The sequence below is a fragment of the Miniopterus schreibersii genome (genome assembly GCF_964146895.1).
Source record: "Miniopterus schreibersii genome assembly, chromosome: 16".
NCBI classification, from domain to species: domain Eukaryota; kingdom Metazoa; phylum Chordata; class Mammalia; order Chiroptera; family Miniopteridae; genus Miniopterus; species Miniopterus schreibersii.
In genome coordinates this window covers 28,226,210-28,251,829 of record NC_138116.1, presented here as the reverse complement: position 1 = coordinate 28,251,829, position 25,620 = coordinate 28,226,210, and the positions used below count along the sequence as shown (strand labels likewise).

At 34.3% G+C, this 25,620-nt stretch overlaps 1 protein-coding gene across 4 annotated transcripts in view; it reads left to right on the top strand.

Annotated features, from left to right (window-relative positions):
* The window catches only part of NF1 (neurofibromin 1), a 191,453-nt gene that overhangs the window by 93,129 nt on the left and 72,704 nt on the right, over positions 1-25,620 (top strand). For 3 of the 4 annotated variants that reach the window (XM_081161369.1, XM_081161368.1, XM_081161371.1), the window contains 7 exons: positions 741-876; positions 4,795-4,857; positions 9,354-9,512; positions 10,253-10,350; positions 11,273-11,419; positions 12,793-12,939; positions 16,322-16,432. In XM_081161369.1, coding sequence (XP_081017495.1) covers positions 741-876; positions 4,795-4,857; positions 9,354-9,512; positions 10,253-10,350; positions 11,273-11,419; positions 12,793-12,939; positions 16,322-16,432 — 861 coding nt within the window. The remainder of the gene's footprint in view (positions 1-740; positions 877-4,794; positions 4,858-9,353; positions 9,513-10,252; positions 10,351-11,272; positions 11,420-12,792; positions 12,940-16,321; positions 16,433-25,620) is intronic. The other variant, XM_081161370.1, reaches the window with a different exon arrangement.

Sequence of the window (25,620 nt, the reverse complement as noted above, 5' to 3'; positions counted from 1 at the left end):
GGGTTGCGGGCTAGGCAGCCGATCAATGACTCTCTCTCATCATTGATGTTTCTGTCTCTCTCTCTCCCTCTCCTTTCCTGTCTCTGTAATCATTAAAGATATATTTTAAATATATATATATATATCAGACTGGATGTGAAAGGCAGTTCAAAATAGGGGAAACATGAAAGGCCACAAAATATATGAAAGCATGTCTAACTTTACCAGAAGTCATGGAAATAAAAGTTAAAAACATGAGATGCCCTTTCCTACCTCTACTGTAGTGAATTTATAAGAATATAAGAATTTTTATACACAATTTTCAAAATTTCTTTCTTTATAGTTGGCTTGTTCAAGTCAAGGTGCCAGCAAAGCCCAAACATTGTGTTTAGCTGACTCTCTCTCATTCTTCTTCTAAACTTATCCTCACCCAGGGGATTTTTCCATTGCTTTACAGAAAGTGGGGTGGGGTGGGGTGGGGAGACAGAGACAGAGAGAGAGAGAGATCTGTGTGAGAGAGACTCATCGATCGGTTGCCTCCTCATGAGCCCCGATCGGGGCCACCAGAACAGGGGATTGAGCCTGCAACAGAGGTACATGCCCTTGTCTGGAATCGAACCCAGGACCCTTCAGTCCGCTAGCTGACACTCTAACCACTGATCAAAACTGTCTAGAGCTAGTTGACTATCTCTTAAGGAGTCTTTTTTAAGGAGTTTTTTGTTTGTTTTTAATTTACTTTATCCTTTTGTGTGATTGTATAGGTTAGAACAGTCGGAGATCCTTGAGGAAAACCAGCGTAAACTCCTTCAGATGACTGAAAAGTTCTTCCATGCCATCATCAGTTCCTCTTCAGAATTCCCCCCTCAGCTTCGAAGTGTGTGCCACTGTTTATACCAGGTATGCTTAAGGTTTAGAGATGACCATTATTAGTCCAAAGCTCAATAAAAAGAATGCTTCACCAAAGAGGAATTTAGGTTCTGATTGTGGATCATTGATAATAACTGAGTCAATTTGGATGAGTAATACATTAAAAATGGTTGGAATAGGATTTGAAAAAAATTAAATATTAGGAGACTGTTTGAAATATTTTAAGGAGGTTTTAAAATAATAAATTTTTCTTGTATTGAGAGCAAGTTTAAAATGCACCTGATCTGTTGGGTATAATGAATGTGGTTGAAATGAGATACATTATGCAATTTTGTTTGTTATCTTTTGCCTAAATTACTCGTAGGGTCTTTAAGGTATGAAGCAGATCTACTCCCTGCTTTTTGCATTGTGAAGCTTGATCTATAATTTTGATTTCTTCATTAATATATAACGTGTTTGTGTCAGGTTTTCCCAGGAAGTACTGATCTGTTCATTTTATGTGAAATGCTACTTATAAAATACATTGCACCATCATTTAGATCAAATTATTAGATTTTTTTAAACACTAGCACTGCAAATAATGCCTCTGCCTTCAGATGTCCATAGTCATCTCTACTTGTTGAGGAAATTAGTTCTGTGTTCTTTTGTGGCTTCCACTGTGTTTTTGAGTTGCATATGCATTCATTCCAAAGGGTAGTAATGCAGTTCCACTAAGCCTGTTTAAACTGCAATTCTGGAAGAAACATTAGTGGGTCTGGAGTTTGGAACAGGGGTGGGTATAGGGGAAAGGAATTACTCATTTACCAAAATCCATGCCTTTGTGTCTCTTTCTTTGCAGAGTCATCCCCAGCCATTTGTGCTTTATTTGGGGGCAGGGGTGTTGTTGTTTGTTTGTTTTTTAGCACAGGGTTTCAGTTGCTTAGAGACATTAGCAAGATCAGTGAAGTTACCATTTTTAAAAGCTGTTTCAGGCTGCTGTGTGTGAGCATTTCCCCCATTCCTATTTATAATGATGTATCTGTGGTATCTATAAAAAAAACTTGTCACCATGTACATAGATGGTAAAGCATACTTAGCATTAAAACTCTCAATTTATTATGACTTTTTCTGCCTTTTCAAAATAGTTCAAGGAAGCTTAGGAGAATCCCACATAATTTTTTTCAGATAGTTAAATCTCAAAATAGAGGGTAGTTTAGGTATAACATGAAATTTAATACAGTGCATAATACCTTCTCAAGTTTGGTCATTATTCAGGTTTCTCTTTAAATCTAATTCAGTAAATTTGTTTAAAAAACAAACAAGAAATGGTGAGCACATATTAAAAATAGTCTGAGTCAACTTCTTGGTAGTAACACTTTTCAGAGAGCAAATGGATTTCTAAAGTGGCAGTGGCTTTGACTTTCGCTGATTAAGAGTAAATAGGGTACTGACTACTGATTACACGGTCTAGCAGATTTCAGTAGATATTCTTCATGTAGTTGTCACCCTAAAAGAAAAAATGTTTTTTGTATCATCAGCAAACTTGGAGTTCAGTTTAAGACCATGTTTCTGATAAGGTGAAAGGAACAGGGCTTGGCACTTAGTAAGTACTTAGGTAATATTTAATGAAGGAATAAATTCCCCCATTCCTCCCACACAAGAAAACAGGATTCTTGGTAGCTTTCATAGTTAGGAAGGGAGGGAAATAGTGAAAATAATTCAGAATATAGAGCCAGGTGATAATTGATGGCTTATTAAACACTGTGTGTTGTGCTTTTTAAAGCAGTCCATAATAAAATATTGTGTATTATAATAAGCCTGAATTATCATATTAAAATTTCACATAAAGTTATTCTCTTTAAGAATACTATTTAAATGCTGTGTCAGTGAATTGTTTTGAAGTATAGGGTAAACTTATTGGAATGTAGAGTGCTATGGAGCCAAAGGTATACTATGTTATTTGTAAATAAGTTTTTTTAATAAGTGACTAATGACAGAATTTACATTTACTAGATAAAAGTAAAGATAGGAATAAAAGGTACTCTCTCACTGAATCTCCTTCCAAATGAAGTTTTCCCCTTAGCTTGCTCTTTTATTTTTATTCATCTTCCCTCTTCTGGCTTTTTCCTGTCCTTTGACTTTGGCAGTAACATAATGGTACCTTTGTACTTTTATGTTCTCCTGCGAGGAATAGTAGTCAATTGTTTTTTGTTGTTTTTTTCTTTTTCTAATAAACGTGGTTCCTGCTTTGGGACCTACTGGGAAAATTTTTAGAGCTAAGCGAGAATTGTTACTGGCTAATAAACTTCTCTGAGTTTTAGCTCTTTTTACTTGGGTTCATAGTTTTGACCAGTAAGCCTTTTCCAAATCATGCTTTAACCAGATCTCTTATTTTATGTGCTTTCTTGCTTAGTGGAGTGGGTTAAGGTTACATAAGAAGAGCCAGACAACTGTGAACAGTGTAGATTTATAATTAAGACATTTTCTTGTGTATTTCTACTTTTCTTCCTGATAGTTTTGGAATAATGAGAAAATAATTCCCAGCATAGATATTCTTAAGTTATGGTGATAGAATTCTGAGAAAGAGCTAAATATTATGATTCTGAATAGATACTATCTTTTCCCAGTAAATCGGCTTCTCCAAAGAGAAGTAGTTTACACAGATTTTTAAGGTAATAAATGATAGTTACATACCATAATTGAAAAACGTATATAAAAGTGCATTTTTGTAATATCTTTAGTTACTAGTGCTTTATTAGATAGTCTAAAGTTTGTGCCAAAGCTCCATAAGAAAAGGACGGTGTCTTCTTGTTTTACTGCTGCCTCCCGGGCCTGGAGGGTACTAGCAGGTAGATGCACAGTAACTGTTTGGGTGGATGGGTACACAGATGGGTGAGCAAATGTCAAACTGATTTTAAGCCCAGGTTGTTATGGGTTATGGTGTCGGATGTACAGAATTCTTAGGATAAAATGTCATGTATAGTGGATTAAATAATTCTTATTTGTTTTTTAAAATATTTTTAAAGTAATTGTGTGCCTAGTCTAGTTCAAGCAGGAGCCTTTTAATTTTAAAATAACTCTTTGACCTAGAAGCAACTCTGAGAGATGAAACCAATATGTCTCTGTGGGTTTTGGTATGTGTTTTTTTTCCCCCTGTGGTGGTTTTTTAAAAGACATTCTGATAAATGGTCAATTATGTAAAAAATTTGAAGTAGGCTTACAATTTTATCCTATAATTTTCTTTGCGGTTTCTTTACTTTAATATATATTAATGCTTATTTCTAGTTGAGCTGATAACATCCTTCTCCCAAATGTTGCAGAGCTTTTAACCTCCTCTGATTAGAACTATTTCAGGAAGTAGCCTGGAACAGAAAAACATGAAAAATTAAGAGTAATCTTTCTAAAAGAGAGAGGTAGATTGTTAATTCAGAATCTCTAAAGTGAATTTTTCCATTATGTTTAGTCAGATGTTTATTTTTTAATCAGTAGACTTTAAATTAAATTCCAGCTATTGAAAAAAGAACTTTAAGTCAATTGAAGGATACACAGAGAAGTATTTATATATCAAGAAAAAAATCATGTGGACACATAGAAGTGTTTTTATTGTGTGACCTATTTGTAATCAACATTTTATATAAAATTTATCAAAAGCTAGGAATTAACTGAAATGTAAATATTAAATATCCTCAAATCCACTTGGGGAGAGCTCTTCTGTGATTTATAGCCAGAAATAGTAGATATGATTATTTCAACATTTCTTGCTGTTTACTTAGTGCTTTGGCTTAAAAATGTATTAAAAATTGAAATCCAGAAATAAAATTTGTCCCTCTAAATTCAGTTGATTTCTAATTTTTTGTTGATTCCATTTGTGTTACATTGATCATGTAATTTTATGTACAAGCCAACATTGTTTTTGTTGCTGTATGTAGTTGGTGCTGTGACTTGTTTGTGCTCATCTCTGTTCTGTAGGCAACTTGCCACTCCCTACTGAATAAAGCTACAGTAAAAGAAAAAAAGGAAAACAAAAAATCAGTAAGTTTGGAGAACTTTTTATTAGCTGTTTCTTTCAAAGCAAAACAAAAATCTTTTGCTGTTTGTTAAGAACATCTTCACTTCAGCCTATTTGACCTTCACTGTAAAATCATTCTACTAATTCTGGCACAAAATAGCTTTCATTTCAATTAACCCTGGAATTAAGTTACATTGAAACATTCTCTGTGTTCCTTTGGTTTGATTTATCCCAAAGGCATTTGTTGCATTGGATATCTCTGGTCTAATTTTATTATTGTTATTTTTTAAAATTATACATGAATGCAAAAGAAACTTAATTTCAAGGCCTTAGGAAATGCTGACTCTCTTCATTCTTGCTTCTTGTTTGCAGGTAATGCGAGTGGTTTTTTTTCCTAGAGATGAAAGTGTTTCTTAATTGATAGAAGCACATGAAGGGAAAGTATCACTTTCTAAATTTACCTAAAAGTTGCTAAATTTTATTTTTTACTTTTTACATTTTTATCTAGATCACCCCAGCCAGAATTTAGATATTTATTCTTAGATTATAAAAATCCTAATGGCAAACCCACTTTTACCTTAGAGAAAATCATTATTAAACTATTGGGACTGAGAACATAATATTTCTGAAATTAAGGAAAACTCAGTAAGTCCACATTGGTATAGAAATACTTCATTTTGCAAACATGATATGAATATACTGCCTGTTTCTAAGAGCTTGCCCTAATAGGAAGAAAATTAGGGTAGTCAAGATAATTTTCTTCCCATGAGTGGAATTTGTGCAAAATATAACATGCATTTATTTTAAATTTGTCATTATCTGTCAGAATGACTTACCCTTATCCAGCAAGCACTGTCTTTGTACATATAATCTAAATGATTTTAGAGAAAGAGGTAAAGAAAACCTTTACGACTCATGTAGGTAGTTAGCTTAAAAGGCATAATTTAGAATAGAGTATACATCTGGTTTCATCTTTCATTCCTTGTCTAAGCTTTACATATAATAAATTTCTGTTTTAAATTCAGAACTCAATTAAAAGGTGGAGACATAGGCTTTTATATCCATTCAATATTTACTTTTTGAGTATGTTAAGTAAAATTGATCAGCTGTGAGCAAATGAATTGGATTGGATGGCCAAACTTGCTTAATAAAAACATTTCCTTCTAATGCTTTTGCCTTCTAATTCTCAGCATACATGGGTTTAACATAATGTACACCATCACTGTTGAAATTAATTTACTGTTTCTAACACTCTCGTTCAGTGTTTTACTAATGCCATTGTGTAGTGTATCACATAAATTAAAATTCAGGCTTTCTGTGTTTCTCTAGAGCATGTTTTCTAGCCTTCCTAACATTGCTTTATTTTTAAGATTTGTCTAAAATTGTTTCTTGAAATGTTGTTTTTTCCTACTAGTGTTATTTTCAAATTTTTTTTTTTAAGTTTCTGAGTGACTCTTAAGTTTTGGAATGTATTTCTCAGCACAGGTGATATGAGGTCCTCATGGGAACAAAGGGAATATAATTGGTAATTTGAGATATTTTAGAATGTGTTTCAAAGTATGAAGACAGTATAGTCATTATAAATTTAAAATGCTGATTTATGCAATTATGGCTTAATAGAATCTAATGATCTTTTAAAAGCAAGCTAACTTTCTTTTGGGGTATGTGTATCATGGATAGGAATATGTAAAATACATAGAGAAAGTTCTGGCTTCTGATACATAGCTGTGTAGTCATGTTATAGATAATTCTGTTTATTAAACTGAAATATATAATGTATAATTAGATCTCCTTTGAGAAGTTAATTGTTTACCTAACCTAGGTAATTAAGTATGTAGGGATATCGATCCTCTTGCTGATGTATAGTTTATGACTGCATTTATTTAGTTCAGTTTTTACTTACGGGAATAGACCTGACATTTGGCTGGTAACTGGTTTCAGCATACAGACTGGCCCAACTCTGACCTTTATGCAGAATGTCTTTTGGATCCAAATTAGATTTTTACAGATTAAAAAAACCAAACACTTGAGTATATGTATATTATGAGGCAAAACTACATTGGTGTTAATTAGTGGTGAAAGAAAAGGAAGTATTTATTGACATTTATTACATTTTATCAGGTTTTAGTTCTCAAATATAGTGATACTATCATCAGTGAAATACGTATTAGGTGATACATGAAACAATGTGTGTTCCTGATGTGTGGATTCTCTGAGTTCTGAAATGAATTATTTTTGAAGATGTGGAAGATAGCGAAGGTGTAGTACTTTAGTGTATTCTCCCTTTGGTAAATAATTCACTTAAATTTTCATTAAATTCTGAGTCTGAGTAATATTAAGTATAAATCAGGTATAAATGTGAGTCATATGTTAAAACTTTTTTGTCCTAGAGAAAACCAGTAAATAGCTACTTTCAAAATGTATTTAAAAAGAACTCTTCATGTGCATGTAAGTTACTGATTTTTATAAGATACTTTATAGCAGGTTAGTATTTTATAAATTAACTGGTTATTTGGAAACCAAACTCTACCTTTCAGCTTTTAAAAACCATTTCAGGGTTTGAATGTATTAATATATGCTAATACATATTTTTTTTAAATCAAACAACCTATTTGAAGTTAAATATGAAGTTTTTAATACTCTTCCTTTTTGCTAACTCACTCCTTAAAGGCTTTAAAATTTTGTAGGTTTGCTGATATATTTCTTCTGTTTTAAGATTAAATTTTGGGAGTTCTAAAAGAGCCCCTCAGTAGCAGTGGTGGTCTAGGAACATTCTGAAACTGTATGAAGAACCCTTTCTGTGAGGTATATATTCATTTTTCTGTTCCTATTCCTCCAACGGTTAAACACCGTACTAGAGTGTAAAAGCACTCGAGTATTCTTACTTCTACTTCTAAAACTGTATTCATCTAAAAATAACTCTAAAACAGTACTTAAGTTTGAAAACCACTCTACTAGTGCTGCTATATTTAGCTGCGTTCACCAGCTTCCCCTTATTTAAGTGTAAGGTGGTTCTTCATGCAGTGTCACTCCAAGTACTGTAACACAAGGAAAGCTTTCTGAGCTCTATCATAAAGGAAGGTGAGAATATACTGTAACTCACCTCTTACGAAGATTTTCTTTGGCTAAAAAAAAAATCACTTTCTAAAGTCTTATTTCTACTAATTCCCTATCAGATATGATAGAAAATTATTTTGAGATTTTAGGCAGTGAATTAAGAACACATTTAAAATGTATACCACATGGAACATTAGAGGGAACAGAATGAAATGAAATTGTCCTTAAGCTTTCCAGAGTTAGTCTGGATTTAGTGAGCCATGTGATTTCATGAGCAGATGTATTACTTCATTGAGGCATTGTGACGAAAACTAGAGTTATGTGAGATTCTGCACATAAGTCCCATTTCTCATTTTTCACCAGTATCCTTTGACATGTAGGCTCATCCCTGAAATCCCAGAATACTGAGTGGAGTGCTGTGGCTTCACCATTATAGTTACCACTGCTTTAAGCAGCAGCTGGCCATACGAAGCACAAAACGTTGTAGAAATTAAAATGTTATATAAGTGTTCTTTTAAAATAAATGTGTTTGTATCATCTGTCAAAAATGTAAATTTCAAAATCATTTTCATGTTCAAGCAGGAAGCATTAGGATGCGATGGGAGCTGAGACAGTTTCATAACTTTCTTCATCTAATCCAATCTGTTACTTTACCTTCAAAGTAGAATGTTTTATAAAGAGAGAAATAAATTCATTTCAAATATTGGGCTCACATTATTTTTCAGTGTGGGCAGCCATTTCTTGAATCCTTTTTAATGTATATATTTGACAGAATTATAAATTGAGGTTACACATAGGGGTTCTTTTTTCTGTTGCTGGGATCCTTTTTTCTTTTAGGTCCCAAGATACATGGTTTAAATAATAGGTAGGTCATTATATTATAAAGCATTCTGATGAAGAAAGGAACTGGCAATAATGTTACTTGTAAGTAAGTTTTTTCTCTTGATAGGAGTCTAAGAAAACTAAGTTTTGTTTTGTACATGGAAAGCATTTTGCTCAAGAAATTTAATTGTACCTGGTATACAACAAAACGTAAGTATTTACTGTTAGGCATTAGATGTTTAAGGGATGTGCTGTTGAAAACTTAGCTACATCTTAAGAGTTGACCATACTCTCGTGTCTATTAATCTTTGTGAAAATTTGGTCTGCTTTTGTTACTCATCAAACCTGCAGTATAAACAATAAAATTAAGATCTTTTTTCAGGTCTCTTCTACACAACTCGTTCATGAGATTTTTCTTTTTTCTTAGATATCTTTATTGTGCCTTAAAATTATGGAAGGCAAGAATTGAAGATGAAATTTATTTACTGATGTTTTGGGAGTAGGAAAAAATAGAAATGTGTTGTTCACAAGGATTGGTTTAGTCAGAGCTTTTGTGCAAAGATTGACTTTCAAGTTCTTTCTTCCCTATTCCTTGTTTTAATTCAAACCACATGTTCAATTCTCAACTCCTTGTTTTTAGGTGGTTAGCCAGCGTTTCCCTCAGAACAGCATCGGTGCAGTAGGAAGTGCCATGTTCCTCAGATTTATCAATCCTGCCATTGTCTCACCATATGAAGCAGGGATTTTAGATAAAAAGCCACCACCTAGAATCGAAAGGGGCTTGAAGTTAATGTCAAAGGTGAAGAATTATTTTGATGATCTGTTTTAAATTTCTCTTTCAATTAAAATTTTAGAGTTTCATGTTCACTGTATTTCCTCTTGAGTTTGTTTGAAATGCCCAATAGTTTTCACTTACATGCGTTTGTTTTATTTTTGTCTGTATCACAAAGGAATTCATTAGACTGATAGCTGGGTCTTACTATCAAGAGAAAATATTTTAGAAAATGCCTTCTTAAAATAGTTTTCCATGTCATCATACTGGAAATTCTGAAATGGAGACCAAAATGTGTACTGTATGATTTTTTTTGTTAAAAAATACATCAAGAAAAATTTTTTTAAATATATCTTTATAGATTTCAGAGAGAGGAAGGGAAGCGGGAGAGAGAGAGAGTCATTGACCAGCTGCCTCCTGCACGCCCCCAACGGGATCGAGCCCGCAACCCGGGCATGTGCCCTGACCGGGAATCGAACCACAATCTCCTGAATCATAGGTCGATGTTCAACCACTGAGCCACTCCAGCCGGGCTAAAATTTTTTAATATGTATTTTATAAAGGTAAATATTTCTGTGCATATATAATAATTATGTTTGGGAAAGAATAGAAACAACTCCTAGCATTGATAGAATGAGGATAATTTATTTTACCCACCAGTAGAAATTATATCAATGAGAAAATTCATGTTTTTTAATGAATATACAAATGTTTAGACTTCATACAATAAATAATCTGATTCTTCATTACCTTGTTTCATTGTTTAGATACTTCAGAGTATTGCCAATCATGTTCTCTTCACAAAAGAAGAGCACATGCGGCCTTTTAATGATTTTGTGAAAAGCAACTTTGATGCAGCACGAAGGTAAGTGCCTGCCACTTAATTGATTGCTTTCTTTGAATCAGATATTTTCAACTTCAGTCCATATACTTGTGGAGGTTTTTTCTTTTCCCTCTCTAGGTCAAGAACATAGTTAATCTTATTTTGCTATAAAAGACAGTGATGAAGTAAATGCATATTTTTTATAATTTGGTAGTGATTTCCATATGTCAAAACCTGGAGGAATATTTGACATATGACTAAAATAAAAGACTTAAGGGTACTACATTATGGAGCAGAGGAAGAAGAAAAAGATTCCTTTTACTAAAGATAATGCATAACAATGTAAAATCACAATTTTTTTGATGTTAGAATATTTTTGATACTTTAGGTTGGAAGTGTGTCTGAACTAAAATATTATTATTGCAGCCAAGTAATGCAGATGTATATACTTTTATTCATGAGTAACTGGACAACCTTTGAACATTTATGATTTTAGAGAACTTGAGATCTTTTAGGTTTCCATCACTAAGTAGTTGCTTTCTGTTTATTTCTGAGTTGTTGGTTTACCTGTAAACTAGGGATTGACTATCCATAGAAAGATAAGAGAGTCAAGGCTCTGATCCTGGCTGTGACCTAACAGGTGATATGATTTGGGATAGGTCTTGTGTCTTGTCTGGGTCTCCATTTCCTCATCTGTAAGTTACTGGCTTCTCTTCAAAGCCTCATCCATCTACATTTTGTTTTTGTCTGACTTCAGAGCCCACTCTAAAGCTGTAGCCAGGTATCAGAAATGGAAAACCAGATTCCTGCTTGTCCTTTCTTTTCTCGTTTAATGACAGTCACATGTGTGAATAAGCCCTCTATATTTGTAATATCAGTTATTTCATAAAGTTGCTTTATATAAATTTAATTCAAACAAATATGTGTTTGGTTTTAAAATTCTAATGATTTTGTATTTTTGAAGGTTTTTCCTTGACATAGCATCTGATTGTCCTACAAGCGATGCAGTAAATCATAGTCTTTCCTTCATCAGTGATGGCAATGTGCTTGCTTTACATCGTCTGCTCTGGAACAATCAGGAGAAAATTGGCCAGTATCTTTCCAGCAACAGGTAGGATTTCCCAGTCATGGGCATATTGAAACTTCCCAGTTTATATTAATAAAATTACTGGTCATGATTAATGCTTTTTACTTTGCATCCTCTGAGAATAAGAATATGGTTTGGAAAAAGAACTGTAGAAATGTAGACTTTTTCTAAAAATATGTAGGCAAAAGGTTAAATCATTAAATGATCAACAGGCTACAGAGGTGTTGTTGTTTTTAAATGTTAAGCTAGGAAATCACAAATTAGCCCTTTGGATGTTTTGGTTTGCAACAAGACAGAAGTTTAAATTTACTAGAAGAGTATTGGCATCTGAATCTGAAGAGCAGCATACAAAAATAGTGTAGAACATAGTACAACAGAGACCCATATCTACCACCTAGGTTTAACACTTAGTTTGCTATATTACTTCAGATCTTTATATTTTATTTCTTTGGGAGAAAAGATAATACTTCTTTCTATATAACTGACAAAATGAGGAAATTACAGGTATATATATCATAGGTATATGTAATACAGTTTTGTGTGTTTTCAAATTTTATAGACATATATTGAATATAGTCTTTTCACACAGTATTCTGTTTGATATGTCGTATTTATTTAGCTTATCTTGGTATTTCATTGAATGACTATCACAACTTATTTTTGCATTTCCTAATTGATGGATACTTAGGTTTGTTTCCTGTTTTTAATTGTTTTAAATAGTAATGTAATAAGTTATTCCATACTTGTTTCCTTGTGTGTTACCTAGATGTGTAATTGCTGCATTCTGGGGTATACACAGCCTCAACTTTACTAGATACCACCACATTGCTTTTCAAAGTGTATATGCTAATTTACACTTTGACTAGCACTATGTGATAGTACCTCTTTATACACATTCTCACTAGACTTTGGCATTAGCAGACTTCATCATTTTTGCCAATTTGATGTTTGTGAAATAGTATCTTGTTGTTTTTACATAGTTTTAAATATTTAATAGTTATTGAAAATCCTTATTTACCCTGGTTAAGCAGAAATACATATCAGGTACAACATGTCTACTTCCTAAATAATTGTTTTTCAAAATGGATTTTTTTTTTATCCTTCGAAAAAGTGGGTCAGAAGGTTATTTTTACTTACACATTGTCTGTTTAATGGTAATGGATTAAGAATACTAGGAAAAAAGACTTGTTATGTAAATTTTGTTGTTCAGGGTGTGGTCATTACTTCTAAGATGTCTCAGTGTATACTTATAACCCCTGACATCTTTTTGGTGCTATTTGCAAATCATTAGAAACCCTGAGCTGATAGTAAAAAGAAAGCAATGAACGACCATCTAAAGCAATGTTTCTGCTACGTGTGAACTGCTACTTTTTTTCTAAGTAGTTTGCTATATCTAGGGATCACAAAGCTGTTGGAAGACGACCTTTTGATAAGATGGCAACACTTCTTGCATACCTGGGTCCTCCAGAGCACAAGCCTGTTGCTGATACACACTGGTCCAGCCTTAATCTTACCAGTTCAAAGTTTGAGGAATTTATGACTAGGTAAAGTACCACCTTGATTGCTTTCTTTTTGGTTGAGGTGCAAGGTTTACTACAAGGCCAGTTGTTAGATATGCTTGTATTTTTGATAGAGGATTATCAGGAAAGATGTATCTAATCACATTGCCATGTTTGGGGATTTAACTTTTCTCTTACTCTTTATATTGTTGAAATGTGCTTTGTTTTATAATTGATTTTCTTATAAAAATAATAGTATCTTATTGAATAGTACTTTGTCATGTTGCTTTGAGGTGTTTTTGCATTAATACTTACAAGGGAGGGCGGATAACATTATTTTCATATCATAGTTAAAGAAAATACAATAATACTGTAGTAGCGATTTATGGGGCCAGGTGGGTACTTGAAGTATTGGGAGGATGACTTTGTAAAATATATGATTGTTTAACCACTATGCTGTACACCTGAAACTAATGCAGAATAATATTGAATTTAAACTGTAATTGAAATATTTAAAAAAAAAACGCTCCAAGATTCCACATCTAATTCATAGGTCCTTTGATTCTAAGTGCTGAACTCTTTATAACACCCTAACACTTTTCAGAACCCTCCTAAAAGTTAATGGTGTTTAGATTGAGTCTCAAAAAATTACTATACTTCAGTATTGCTAAAAATTTCTGTAGACATTTCTTTTGAATATCATTTAGAGGGATTTAGTTTGTAAGCTAAAAGATCCTTGTTGTTAGATATTCAGCTCTAACGTTATAGTGAAGGTAGTGCTGAATCCTTTAGTCTTTAAAGTACCTTTCATAGCACTTTACACTAAGTCCCTTAGTATGTGCTTCATAGTGACTGTGGGTTAAGTGTTTTGTTCATAGCATGTGCCAGAAGCAGAAAGAAAAAAGCAGAATCTGATATTCAGAAGTTAATTCACATTAAAGATTTGCTATAATGGGCCTTGCATTGTAAGTGCCTGTTATTAATCATATTACATTTACAGTAGTTCCCCCTTATCCACATTATAACTTTCCACAGTTTCAGTTACCTATGATCAAACACACTCTGAAAGTACTAAATGAAAAATTCCTGAAATAAACAATTCATAAGTTTTAAATTATACGTTGTTCTTAGTAGTGTGATGAAATCTCACACCTTCCTGCTCTGTCCTTCCTGGGATGTGAATCACCCCTTTGTTTAGTGTATCCATGCTGTATACACTGCCTACCTGTTAGTCAGTTAGTAGCCATCTTGGTTACCAGATCGACTGTTGTGGTCTTGCAGTGCTCATATTCAAGTAATCCTTATTTTACTTAATAATAAACACAAAGCCATTCACATAACTTTTATTATAGTATAATTTTTCTATTTTATTATTAGTTATTGTTAACCTCTTACTGTGCCTAATTTATAAATTAACTTTATTACAGGTATGTATGTATAGGAAGAAAACATAGTATATATAAGGTTTGGTATTATTTGTGCTTTCAGGCATCCACTAGGGGTCTTGGAACGTGTACCCTGGAAATAAGGGGGAGCTACTGTAGGTCAAAGTTCTGTACACATGATTCCAATTCTTTGATATTGTTAAAAATGTACGCATATATAACAGTCTCCTTTCTAGCCTAATGTTTATGTTTAGCTCTATAATATTTTTCTCAGTGTAACAGATATTTATTCCTATTAATTAAAGGAATATTTTCCACACAAAACTTCCATATTACTTTATTGAAAATTACATAATACAAAAATGTAAAACTTTTAAAATTTCTTTTTTTAAAAAAAACATGTCTTTATTGATTTCAAAGAGAGGAAAGGAGGGGGAAAGAGAGAGATAGAAACATTATTGATGAGAGAGTCACTGATCGGCTGCCTAGCCCGCAACCTGGGCATGTGCCCTAACCGGGAATCGAACCCCGATCTCCTGGATCCTAGGTCGATGCTCAACCGCTGAGCTGAGCCCGACCGGGCAAAAGTATTTTTATTCAACATTTCCCAGGATGTCCTAGCCATTTTTCCATTTTTCTAAGGAAACCGCCTTATTAGCCCTTTTACCGAAGACCCTACCTTCCATTACGAAACAATCCTCTGCGTTTTGAAGACTGACTGATCTAATATGTGTAAGATACTTAGAACAGTGTCTGATGTATACATATAAAATATTTAATAAATGTTAGGTGTTATTTTTGCTGTCTTCTAAGTTCCCATTAATGTTCTTTAAGACCCATTTTTCTTTTTTAAAAATGAGGGTAGTTTTATAATTTTCTCAATTATAAAAATTAAAATTGTTAAATTATTTAAAACAAATCTAAAGAAAAGTTTTTAAAAATTCTGTCTTTTACCTCTTAGAGATAATTCCATTAACAGTTGGCAAATAGCCTCCCAGTCATTTATGCACATGTGTACCTATTGCCTTTATCAAATAATATTTAGGTTGTTTCCATTAATATTTAATAAATGTTGACCTGGTACCAGCAACATGATGGACTGAGATAATATAATTTCTCCTCCCCATTGGGCCCCCAAATAGAAGACACATAGAAATATTAGGTAAAAGAAAAAATATTTTTAAAATAAAAATTTTAAGAATACATAGCTGGAAGATAATTTCTGAGCACATTAACTAGCATACAGTCAGGACAGAGAGAGAAAGAAATGGGAAATATGAAAGAGGTTACCAGATGCAGATGATAGAATAAGAAGGTCCAGCGTGTCTAGTAGGTGTTTCAGAAATAGAACTTAGAATAGTTAAGAGGTAATATTTGAAGAGGTAACAGGTGAGAATTTTCCAAGGTTGGTGAATGACATAAATCTTCAGGTTAAAGACACATACTGAATATTGAGCAGAATAAATGAAACTTAAAATCATGCTTTTTTTTCAGAAATAAATACATATGAGAATTGAATATATGCTAAGAGTGGTATTCAGAATCAGGGAGATTAGAATGGACTATTAATACATGGTGAGGAACCATCTGAGAAAAGGCGTTCATGCCATTCATGAGAATAAACTCCCATGAAGAAGAAAATATGGGCAAAGGAAGGCCTTTTTCACTAATTCAAAATCAATAAACCTGAAAAGAAAAGGTTGATAAACTGAACTCTTAAAAATCAACCAATAAATACTCAGAAACTTCTGTCTAGAAAAAAAGTAGCATGATTAAAAATAATGCTATGGTTAATATCCCTTTCCACTAGCTTTCTTAGGATAGCCCTAGGAACCATTCTTCGTGGCTCAGAGTAATAACACTTTGAAAACTTTGGTACCTGTTGCCAAATGGCCCTTCAGAGAGGGGGAGAGAGATACACTGCCTCCCTCTCTCAATATTTTATCATTTTGCATGTTTTGTCAGTCCATTTGTAGATCTTTTTAAGTACTCAGCAGACAGTGTAAAGCCTGTGTGACGCATCCTGTTCTTTTTCCTTGCAGGCATCAAGTACACGAAAAAGAGGAGTTCAAGGCTTTGAAAACGTTAAGTATTTTCTACCAAGCCGGGACTTCCAAAGCTGGGAATCCTATATTTTATTATGTTGCACGAAGGTAAGAAATACTATGTTGTAGTTTCTTTTAACAGAATTTTTAAAAACGATAGCAAATGTAGAGAGACAGTGAGTTTGGTTTTTCCCATTTAACTTTACTAGAATTGAAAACAGATTTACATGGGAGAATATAGCTAGAAAAATAGTCATCCTGTCCCAAAATGATGCTCAGCGTATTAGCAATTGCTTTTCATACTACCTATTTTATATTGGCTTCTCTATCCTACATCAGTTTTTTTATACTACCTAAAATGGATTAATTACCAAGAGTAGAAAAGCACACAGAATCTTTTGTTTTCATTTGTATTCTGATTAAATAATATCCATGTACCTGGGCTGCAGGTTTGCTCCCTGCCCCAGCTCAGGGCGAGTGCAGGGGGCAGCTGGTCGATATGTCTCTCTCACATCGATGTTTCTCTCTCCTCCTTTCTCCCCCGCCCCCTCCCTTACTCTCTCTCTGAAAAGCAATGGAAAAAATATCCTCAGGTGAGGATTAACAACAAAAAAGTTATATCCACACACGATAATCAGGAACTTTTTTAAAAGCAGAAATGAAACTTTAAGTGTCTGTTTCTAAGTACTGTCACTAATATACTGTGTGAGACAGCATCAGTTTGATTTAGCAGAGAAGCTGTGGGAAATTTCTATAACGATGGCATAGGTGACAGCTTGGAAACGGAGTGTGCTTAGTCATGCTTTCTTCAATTAAGGCTAGTTCCTAGAAAGCTTTTCTGGAAATGCTGTGAACTCCTTCTTAACAATAGGTATGGTGCTTGCATTGCTTCCCCTTCCATTGTTTTTTCTTTCTGCTTCATTCAGCCTTTTTTTGAGAACTCATTTGTGACATTATTTGGTCAGTTTTACGTCTTCCCATTTAGCACGACATAAACTCATGGGTAATTGAATCTTGGAGACAATGCGATGTAATAGAGCAGCCACTGGCTTCGGAATCTCCAGGACTGTTTAGTCTTAGTTTTGCTATTCACTTGCTGTAGGAATTAATCTTAACTTGAGGAATTATGTCAGCAGACTTAATAGCCATGGGAGGCAAAAGCTTGGCAGTGTGTAGAAAACAAATGGAGGTTGAGAAATAATGGGAAAAGAGTGAAGAAAGGAAGGTGGAAGATGGGAAACGCACTGAATCAGATAATTCAAATAGCCAAGAAGTCCCAAGAACTGGGATGTTAGGGTGTCAGGAAAGTATAGAAACTTGCATTTATCCTTAGCTTTTCTCTCTGACAACTCTGAGTAATGTCTCTTCACCATCCCATGAGAATCATCTCTCCAGCTTTATCTTAGTTGCTGTTTCTAAATTGCCTAAGGTAACTTTTTTTTACAAAATGTTTATAAATGTTTTACAATATTTATATTCTAACCCTAACGTTTAATACAATCAGTGTATTTTGACTTTCACTTATTTGGCCAAGTAATGAAAAGTGCAATATTGGTGGGAGAGGTAGATAGATGTGTGTCCTCCACACCCGTTAAATTCTTACTAGTTTGTAAGTAGCAGAGATTTCTTGGAAACCTCAAAGGAGGGTAATTTCTTCAGGATCAGATACCATAAGATTGTCTGCGATGATCTGGAAAGACCAAATGAAAGTAAAGTGGGCCTGATGCATATACCCTCTGGGATTTCCAGGAACCTATATAATATGGTGTCTTGAGAGTGCTGAGGATTCCCAGCTCTACTGCTTATTAGCTGCATAATCTTAGACAAGTTAATTTTTCTGAGTCTGTTTCTTCATATGTTTAAAAAAAATGGGGGGAAGGTGCTTATAAAAACGATGCTCTTTACCTCTCCTATGAAGTATTTTGTGACCTATAAAATTCTATACAGAGTATGTTTGAGATTTTCTTTTATTTTTTTACTTTTTGTTTATTTTTCTATATGACTCTGCTGTGAATCTTAGATTTTAATCCTTTCAGTTTATTACTTAGACTTACTAGAGCTCTTCCTGGCCTACATTTTCACTTGGTGTGAAGCCTTAGCTCCAGGACAGAAGAGTACACAGTGGCTCAGAGCAGAGAGCCCAGTTCTTCCACTGTACAAGTCCAGGAGAGAGCGAGGGCCTTATCTCTATACAGCTAACTTTGTCAAAGAACACTTGGGTTTGACTTCTCTTTTGATAGGAAATGTTTCTGGAGGAAATAAATGTTACTGAGGTAATAAAGGAGTTATTAACTGGGGCTGAAGCTGAAAGGATACATAAAGAGGAAAGTCATGCTGCAGAGTAGTGTGTGTGTGTGTGCACATGCAATACGTATAGACTGAGAAATGTGTGAAAAGTATACACATTAAACTACCCTTTGTTAGTTCATGTCTTCTGAGCTGTGAGTTTCATTCTCACAGATAGTTCGCAGACATTTCAGACTTATAATGTCCAAAACGTAATTCAGTGTATGTTCAAATCAGCTTCTTCACACCATATTTTCTTTCTCAATAGCATGGCCATTTCTTCCCATTCTTTGAAACCCCAATCATTTAAAATTCTTCCCTCTTTTATCTTTCTCATTCTCAGTTGCTGAGTTTTGATTTTAGGATGAGATCTTGACACATCAATGAAGTTGTTTTGGTTAGGCCTTTGTTATTGCAAAGAAGTTATTCTCTCAAGAAGGTAGGCCTCCAAGAAGACATGAAGTAAAGTTGATCCTGCCCAGGTGTAGACAGTACTGGCTGTCTGTTATGCCCTTTGACTCTCTCTTGGCTTCATGTTCAACTCTGCCTCATGATTTTCCTCTTTATGTATCCTTTCAGCTTCAGCCCCAGTTAACTTCTTTATTACCTCAGTACTGCACACTTCAAATTCCAGAAAGGGACTGTGACTCAGCTAAAAAAAAGTCTTTGGCAAAACATTTAATGCTAGGTTTTGGCCAGCCAGTAGATTTCTGGCTATCTTTAAGTCAGCAACATGCTCCTAGCCCAGCAGCCTTGTGATCAGGAGTTGTCCTTAGGTATGTGTTTCAAATTTTTTTTTTTAAGTTGGATCTGAATGGTTTAATGTTAATTTTAGGTACCTTGCAGATATATTTTGAAACCATTTTTCCCCACTCTCATCATGGAGACTCTCATATTAGCTTTTACCTGTACTAATGCAGCATTATCCTCCTATTCCTAATCCCCAGATAACTACTTTCAGTTCATGTTAACATTGCTTTTGGAGGAGGTTCCCAGTACAAAACTAATTTTGTCTCTTTCAGTGTGTTAAGTAGCACCATTGACTCCCCATATAAAGCCCAGGTTCTGTTATCAGGCATGCAAGGAAAGGGCTCCTTAATTTTGACCTTATTTAATTTCTTATCTTTTCTTGCTATTTGCTCTTATATACTTATGCTCCTGCCCAGTAGTAGTTTAAGTGCCATAAATACAAGGACAATTGTTGCAGTGTTGTTTATAGTGTGTGTGTGTGTGTGTGTGTGTGTGTGTGTGTTTCTCAAAACGGAAATTGTTGAATAAATGATAGGTCTCTATTATGGAGTAATATACAATGTGTTAAAGTTTATTTTGCTTGTTACAAGTGACAAAAACAGAATTCGAACTTGTATAAGCCAAAAGGAATATCAGTTGGCACATGAGACTACATGGAGAGCTTAGAGCAGTGTCATCTGGAGAACACCTCTCTTCTCTGTCTCTTGACTCTACTTTCTTTGTGTTGATTTTATTCCGAAGCTATGGCCAGCAGTGGTTTGTGTTCTCCCAGCTTAACAACCCCAGTGGAAAAATACCTGTTTCCCAGTAGTTATAGCAAAAGTACTGGTCTTATTGGCTGGCTTAAGTCACATGTTAATTCCTGAGGCAATCACTATGGGGGGGCAGGAATTTCATGGTTGTCTAGGCATGAATTATGTGCCCATTACTGGAGCTCAGTGGTGAAACCAGCCCTACTCAAGTTGCACGAACTGAAAAGAGGATTATGGGGACAGGGTTTCCCAAGGGAAAGCTGGACTGCCCATACCAGGATGAGGAAGAATGGACTCTGAGCTGGGAAAAGTAACAGAAGTCCTCTAATGCCGCTTGTAAAGACCTAGAAGGATGATTCTGACACTTATCGTACAAAGTAGCGTAGTGTGTGTGTGTAATACCTATAGACTGAGAAATGTGTGAAAGTATACACATTAAACTGCTCACATTGTTTATCTTCGGGGAGTCTGGTTGGAGAAGGTAGAGGACCAATTTTAATATTTCTGTTATATATCTCTATACTGTTAGACTTGTTGCCAAGAGCACATATTGTTTTGTAAGAATAATTAAAAATATAAAACTTGCCCGGCCAGGCGTGGCTCAGCGGTTGAACATCAACCTAGGATCCAGGCGATCGGGCTTTGATTCCCGGTCAGGGCACATGCCCGGGTTGCGGGCTAGGCAACCGATCAATGACTCTCTCATCATTGATGTTTCTATCTCTCTCTCTCCCTCCTTTACTCTCTCTGAAATCAATAAAGATATTAAAATATATATATATGTATATGTGTGTGTGTGATATACATATATATATATATATATATATATAAACTTAAACGTTACATTGAAGAGTTTTCCTCTTGAATATTGAAATACCTGGCAATTGCTTTTTGGGTGGTTCTAGTTATAATAATAGCTAACATTTACTGAGTGCCCTCTCTGCATCAGATAAACTGTGCATATTATATAATTTTTCATTTACCCCTTACAACAACCTTCTGAGGTGTTGTTAGTAACAGTGATTGACATGTGTATAAACTGAAACCTAGAGCAGTTGTTAGTGATTCCCAAACAGAATGCCTGGAGAATTCAAACAAGCCAGCCCTACTTTGGGCTGCCAAGTCAAAATATCAGGGGTAGAGCCTAATCTATATATTTAACAGGGACCCCAAGTATGATCCATTTGTAGTCAACTGATTACCGAAGTTTGTTTGGGAATCCCACTGGTTTGTGTATTTAACTCATGGGAGCACAACTAGTAAAGAATCAGAGTTGGGTTTTAAACCTGAATAACTTCGCCATCAATAGCATGGTTATTATCACTGTTAAAATTCTATACTAGGTTTTGGGGTTAGATTAACCTTTGTAGAACAGCATGAAAATCTCACCAATAGAGAAGAATTCTGAATTCTAGACATCTGATTTACAAATGACTTTTTGAAATACAAATACAAAACAAAGGTTTACTCAAAGCAAGAGAATCTTTTCATTGGAGCAGCTGAATTAATGCATTACAAAGGTTAGCAGAATAGGCATCTTTTTTTAGTGTAACAACATATTACTATTAAACATCCATGAAATATGGTGACACAGGTGTATTGTTTCATAGAGCGCTGTAGTTTCTACTTACTAGATTCGTACTTTTTGTCTATTTAATAAAAAAATGATCTAAGAAAAATACACATCACTCCTCATCCCCCATTCTCTTATCCCTCTCCCTCACACCCAGAAGCATACTTTGTTTAAACACCAACATAACTTCTTCTCTTATCCCTTTAATGTAAAAATCTGATTTTCAATTCCATTTTGCAAGCATTGGTATTTTGTGCTTTTTAAAAAAGCATTTATAAAGAAGGAAACCATATTAAGGTAATAATTAGGCTTACACAATTATAATTTGCAAACAACCAAATTAAAGTAGGATAATGATAATTTCCTAGAAGTTGAAATAAATTTGATTTTCTTAGTGTGCTTGTTGTCATTCAGCAAGTGATAAAGAACTGAGCTAGGAATGCAGACAGTTCGAGTCCACTTCAGCTTCATTGCACACAAAACAGCAAAAATATTATGTAGAAAAGAAAATGAATGTTGTCCTTTCGATTCAGTGTGGTGCTACCACTATTCATGGTGGTGGGTATCTTTGGGATCACTGCTGTTTTCAGAGTTGTCCTGTGCTTTGAAGTTGTCTTGGAATTCGGGTTTGTCTCAGAATTCGGGCTCGCCTTGGGTTTTGAGGGCATTTGAAAATTTGTATTTGTCTTGGAAGTTGGGATTGCCGTCATAGAGAATGTTGTAAAACTTGTAGTTGCCCTAAAACTTGTAGTTGCCGTAGAACTTGTAGTTGCCAATAGAAATTTTTGGCTTTCTGTCTCCATAATGTTCCCAGCAGACAGAAGGCAAAGGCTGATGAGTGATAACTTGAACATCATTTTTCTGTTTCAAAATATTTATAGAAATTTAAGATTTGGATCACAAACAAATTTAAGAAGTAGCTTTGTTAAAAGGGGAGAAAAATGAAGGAATCTTCTTTCCAGAACTGGGAAAATGCCAGTATTTTGGTTCATAGTTTTTAAGATAGAAGGAAATTTAGAAGTAATAAAAATCAACCCTTCATTTGGGGTCAACCCCTACAAATGGGCTCAGATAAAAAAGCATAACTTGCCTGACTCAGAATGCGTATCTAAAAATGATCATAACTAGAACCTTAATCTGAGTCTTAGTCCAGTGTATTTTAAATGTGGACTGTGAAGGCATAGTATAGACATACACCAAAAGTTTAATAGTAAACCATTTTTAAATTAAGGCTAATTTCCTTTTAGCCTATATTCAATCTAATGGCTTGCCATATTTAAGATAATGCAGCAAGCCCATGTTGAACATATTTAACTTTTTTTTAATTTAAAGCTCAAATTTTAATTTTAGAAATCTGATATATACTAATTACTAATATGTAATTGAGAAAATTTCAATCTAATATTACCTTTTAATGTTTTTTCCTTGAAGATTAAGAATTCAGGCTTTCTCCAGTGTCCTTTGTGGAATCTAATTTCTTACTCACTGTGTGCTTTTTAAATATAATTAGAGAGGAAGTCACATGTTCTAAACTTGACCTGCCATTTGCTCTTTGGAAATATCCTATTGAGTGTTTTCCTAACAACTGGTATAAACAGATGGACTTTGGCAGAGATCAAGGAATTCAAGTAGTCTTTCTAATGTCTACTTGCTTATTTAAAGAACCCAATGAATGCCACTGTTAGTTCTCTAATCCATGTGTACATTATTGAATTTTTTCACCGGATCGACTCTAAATAGAAAAATATATACTATTTTGCTTTCTGTGATTATCATAAGTTAAAATCAAGTAAGTATATTACAGATAGATGTCTGTGTTGTTGTTTTTTCCCTAAAGCATTTTGTATATATGTTTATTGGGTAGTTTCTGGCTATGGTTATTTTGAAGTAGTAATATAGCATTCCGGGAATTTAATTTCTAGTAAATAATTAAAGTAACATTAGAAAAGGTTAAATTTTATTCATATAAAACTAAGTTAAAAGGATTGCTTATGAAAGTGACACTTTCATACTGAGTTTACAAAAGATTGTTTTACTACATTAAACCACCAGCATTAAAGCTCTTTAAGTAAACTCTTTAAAGGAATTTCATCTTTGATTACACCTTTTCCTTGGTAACTAGTGTACAGGGAAGTTGGGTTGTATTATGCTAATGTTTTCATCACATTGGCCAGCACTCTTTAAAAATTGCCAGCTGTGAACAATGGGGTTGACATACAAGGAAATTGCTACACAAGTGGCAGAAGTGCAAGTCAGTATATATTCCTCACTTGTTTTACTTTGCTATGAAGTTGTTTTTTTCTCCTAAGTAAACACAACTAATGCTAGCTAAATCCTGTTTATAAAGTACATATATAAAACCTCACTTAACTGGAAGTTAGCGTGATCATACCTGAGAAGTAAACATTAAAAGCTTCTTAGCAGCCAGAGCAGATATTATAAATCAGAGTACTGAGATAATGCACAGGTAACTCTTTGTTAATGCTTCATACACCACAATTTCAACTTATTTAAAATTCAATATTTTCCCCTTCCTATTCTGTTACCTAGATAAATTCTCATAATCTCTTTCTCTGTTAACGGCGTCATTACCTAGCCAAATGGCTCTCCAACCTTGGCTTTCTCCTTATCTTCTTTTTCTTATTGATTTTAGCTGCACAGGTCTCTTGATGATAATTAAGTAAAATTTAAAGTTCTGAACTCTCCAGTACTCAAATTGCTCCCAAACAAAAGTCATTTGCCATTATTCAGACCTTTAATACCTTCTACCTCTGTATCTTTGTGCAATCTTCCCCACCTGCCCAAAGTACTTCCTTGTTCAAAGTTCTGTTTTTCGTTCAGGGCCTAACTCTGATGGCAGCATCTTTGGTATGAGCCTTTCCTGATTCTGTTCTTCACATCAGTCATTTTAGGACTTCATACTTTTAGAGTACTTATCAGTGAATTCTCTTGGCTCCCTTTCTGCAGGGTCACTATGGGCTGATCGCATCCCTCCATGGGGATAGTTTTTGGGCAGCAACCCTCTCCTGTCTGGTTTCTGGTAGCTGCTCCCTGCCCGCACTTCTTCAGGTCTAGTGTCTCACTATCTCTTGCAGTTTCCCTAAACCCTTCCCTCTCCTTTATACATATTCGGTACTATCACAATTTGAGTGCGCTACCTATTTCCTGCTGGAACCTTAGCTAGAATCTTAGCTAGAATCTTTTTAACCACTCTTTAAAAATGTAAGAACCATTCTTAACTTGTAGGCCATACAAACACAGACCACCAGAAGCATGTGGGCAGGATATTGCCAGTGGAGCATAGTTTTCTGACCTCTGGTCTAGGCTATTGCAACAACTTTCTAATTGGATTCTTTGTCTATAGTATTTTGCAGCATCTCCATCTTCCACGTTATTGCCAGAATGATCTCTAAAATATGACCATGTCACTTCCAGATAAAACCTTTTATGTGTTCCTGTTAGCTAAGTTTTCATATTTAAGGCATTCATATATCATCTGTGGATTTCTGCCATTGCTATATAACATCTATACCATTATTTCCTCACTATGATTGACTTTTTCTCTTAAAGGAAAATTTATATTATAAATAAAAAATCATTATTAATTGCTATAACTAGAAAAACCAGTAAATGGAAGATAATAGTACAAAGAAATACAGAAATTATAAATGCCTATTTTCTATTATATAAGTGACCACACTTCAAAATACCACAGGCTTATTAGATAAAGCCTTTGTTCCTTAGCATCTTATACAAGTCTCTTCATAATCCTTTATGCTGTTCACATTAGTTGCAAGATTGCTAAACTAAAGCAGAAGATTGAAAGCCATTTTGGTAAGGGGCTAGTTGCTGGCCTTATTTTGGAAATCTAATGATGCTACCATCATTGATGTAGTTCCAAGTAAGCCTTATATGCTTTCTGGGCTGTTCTCAGA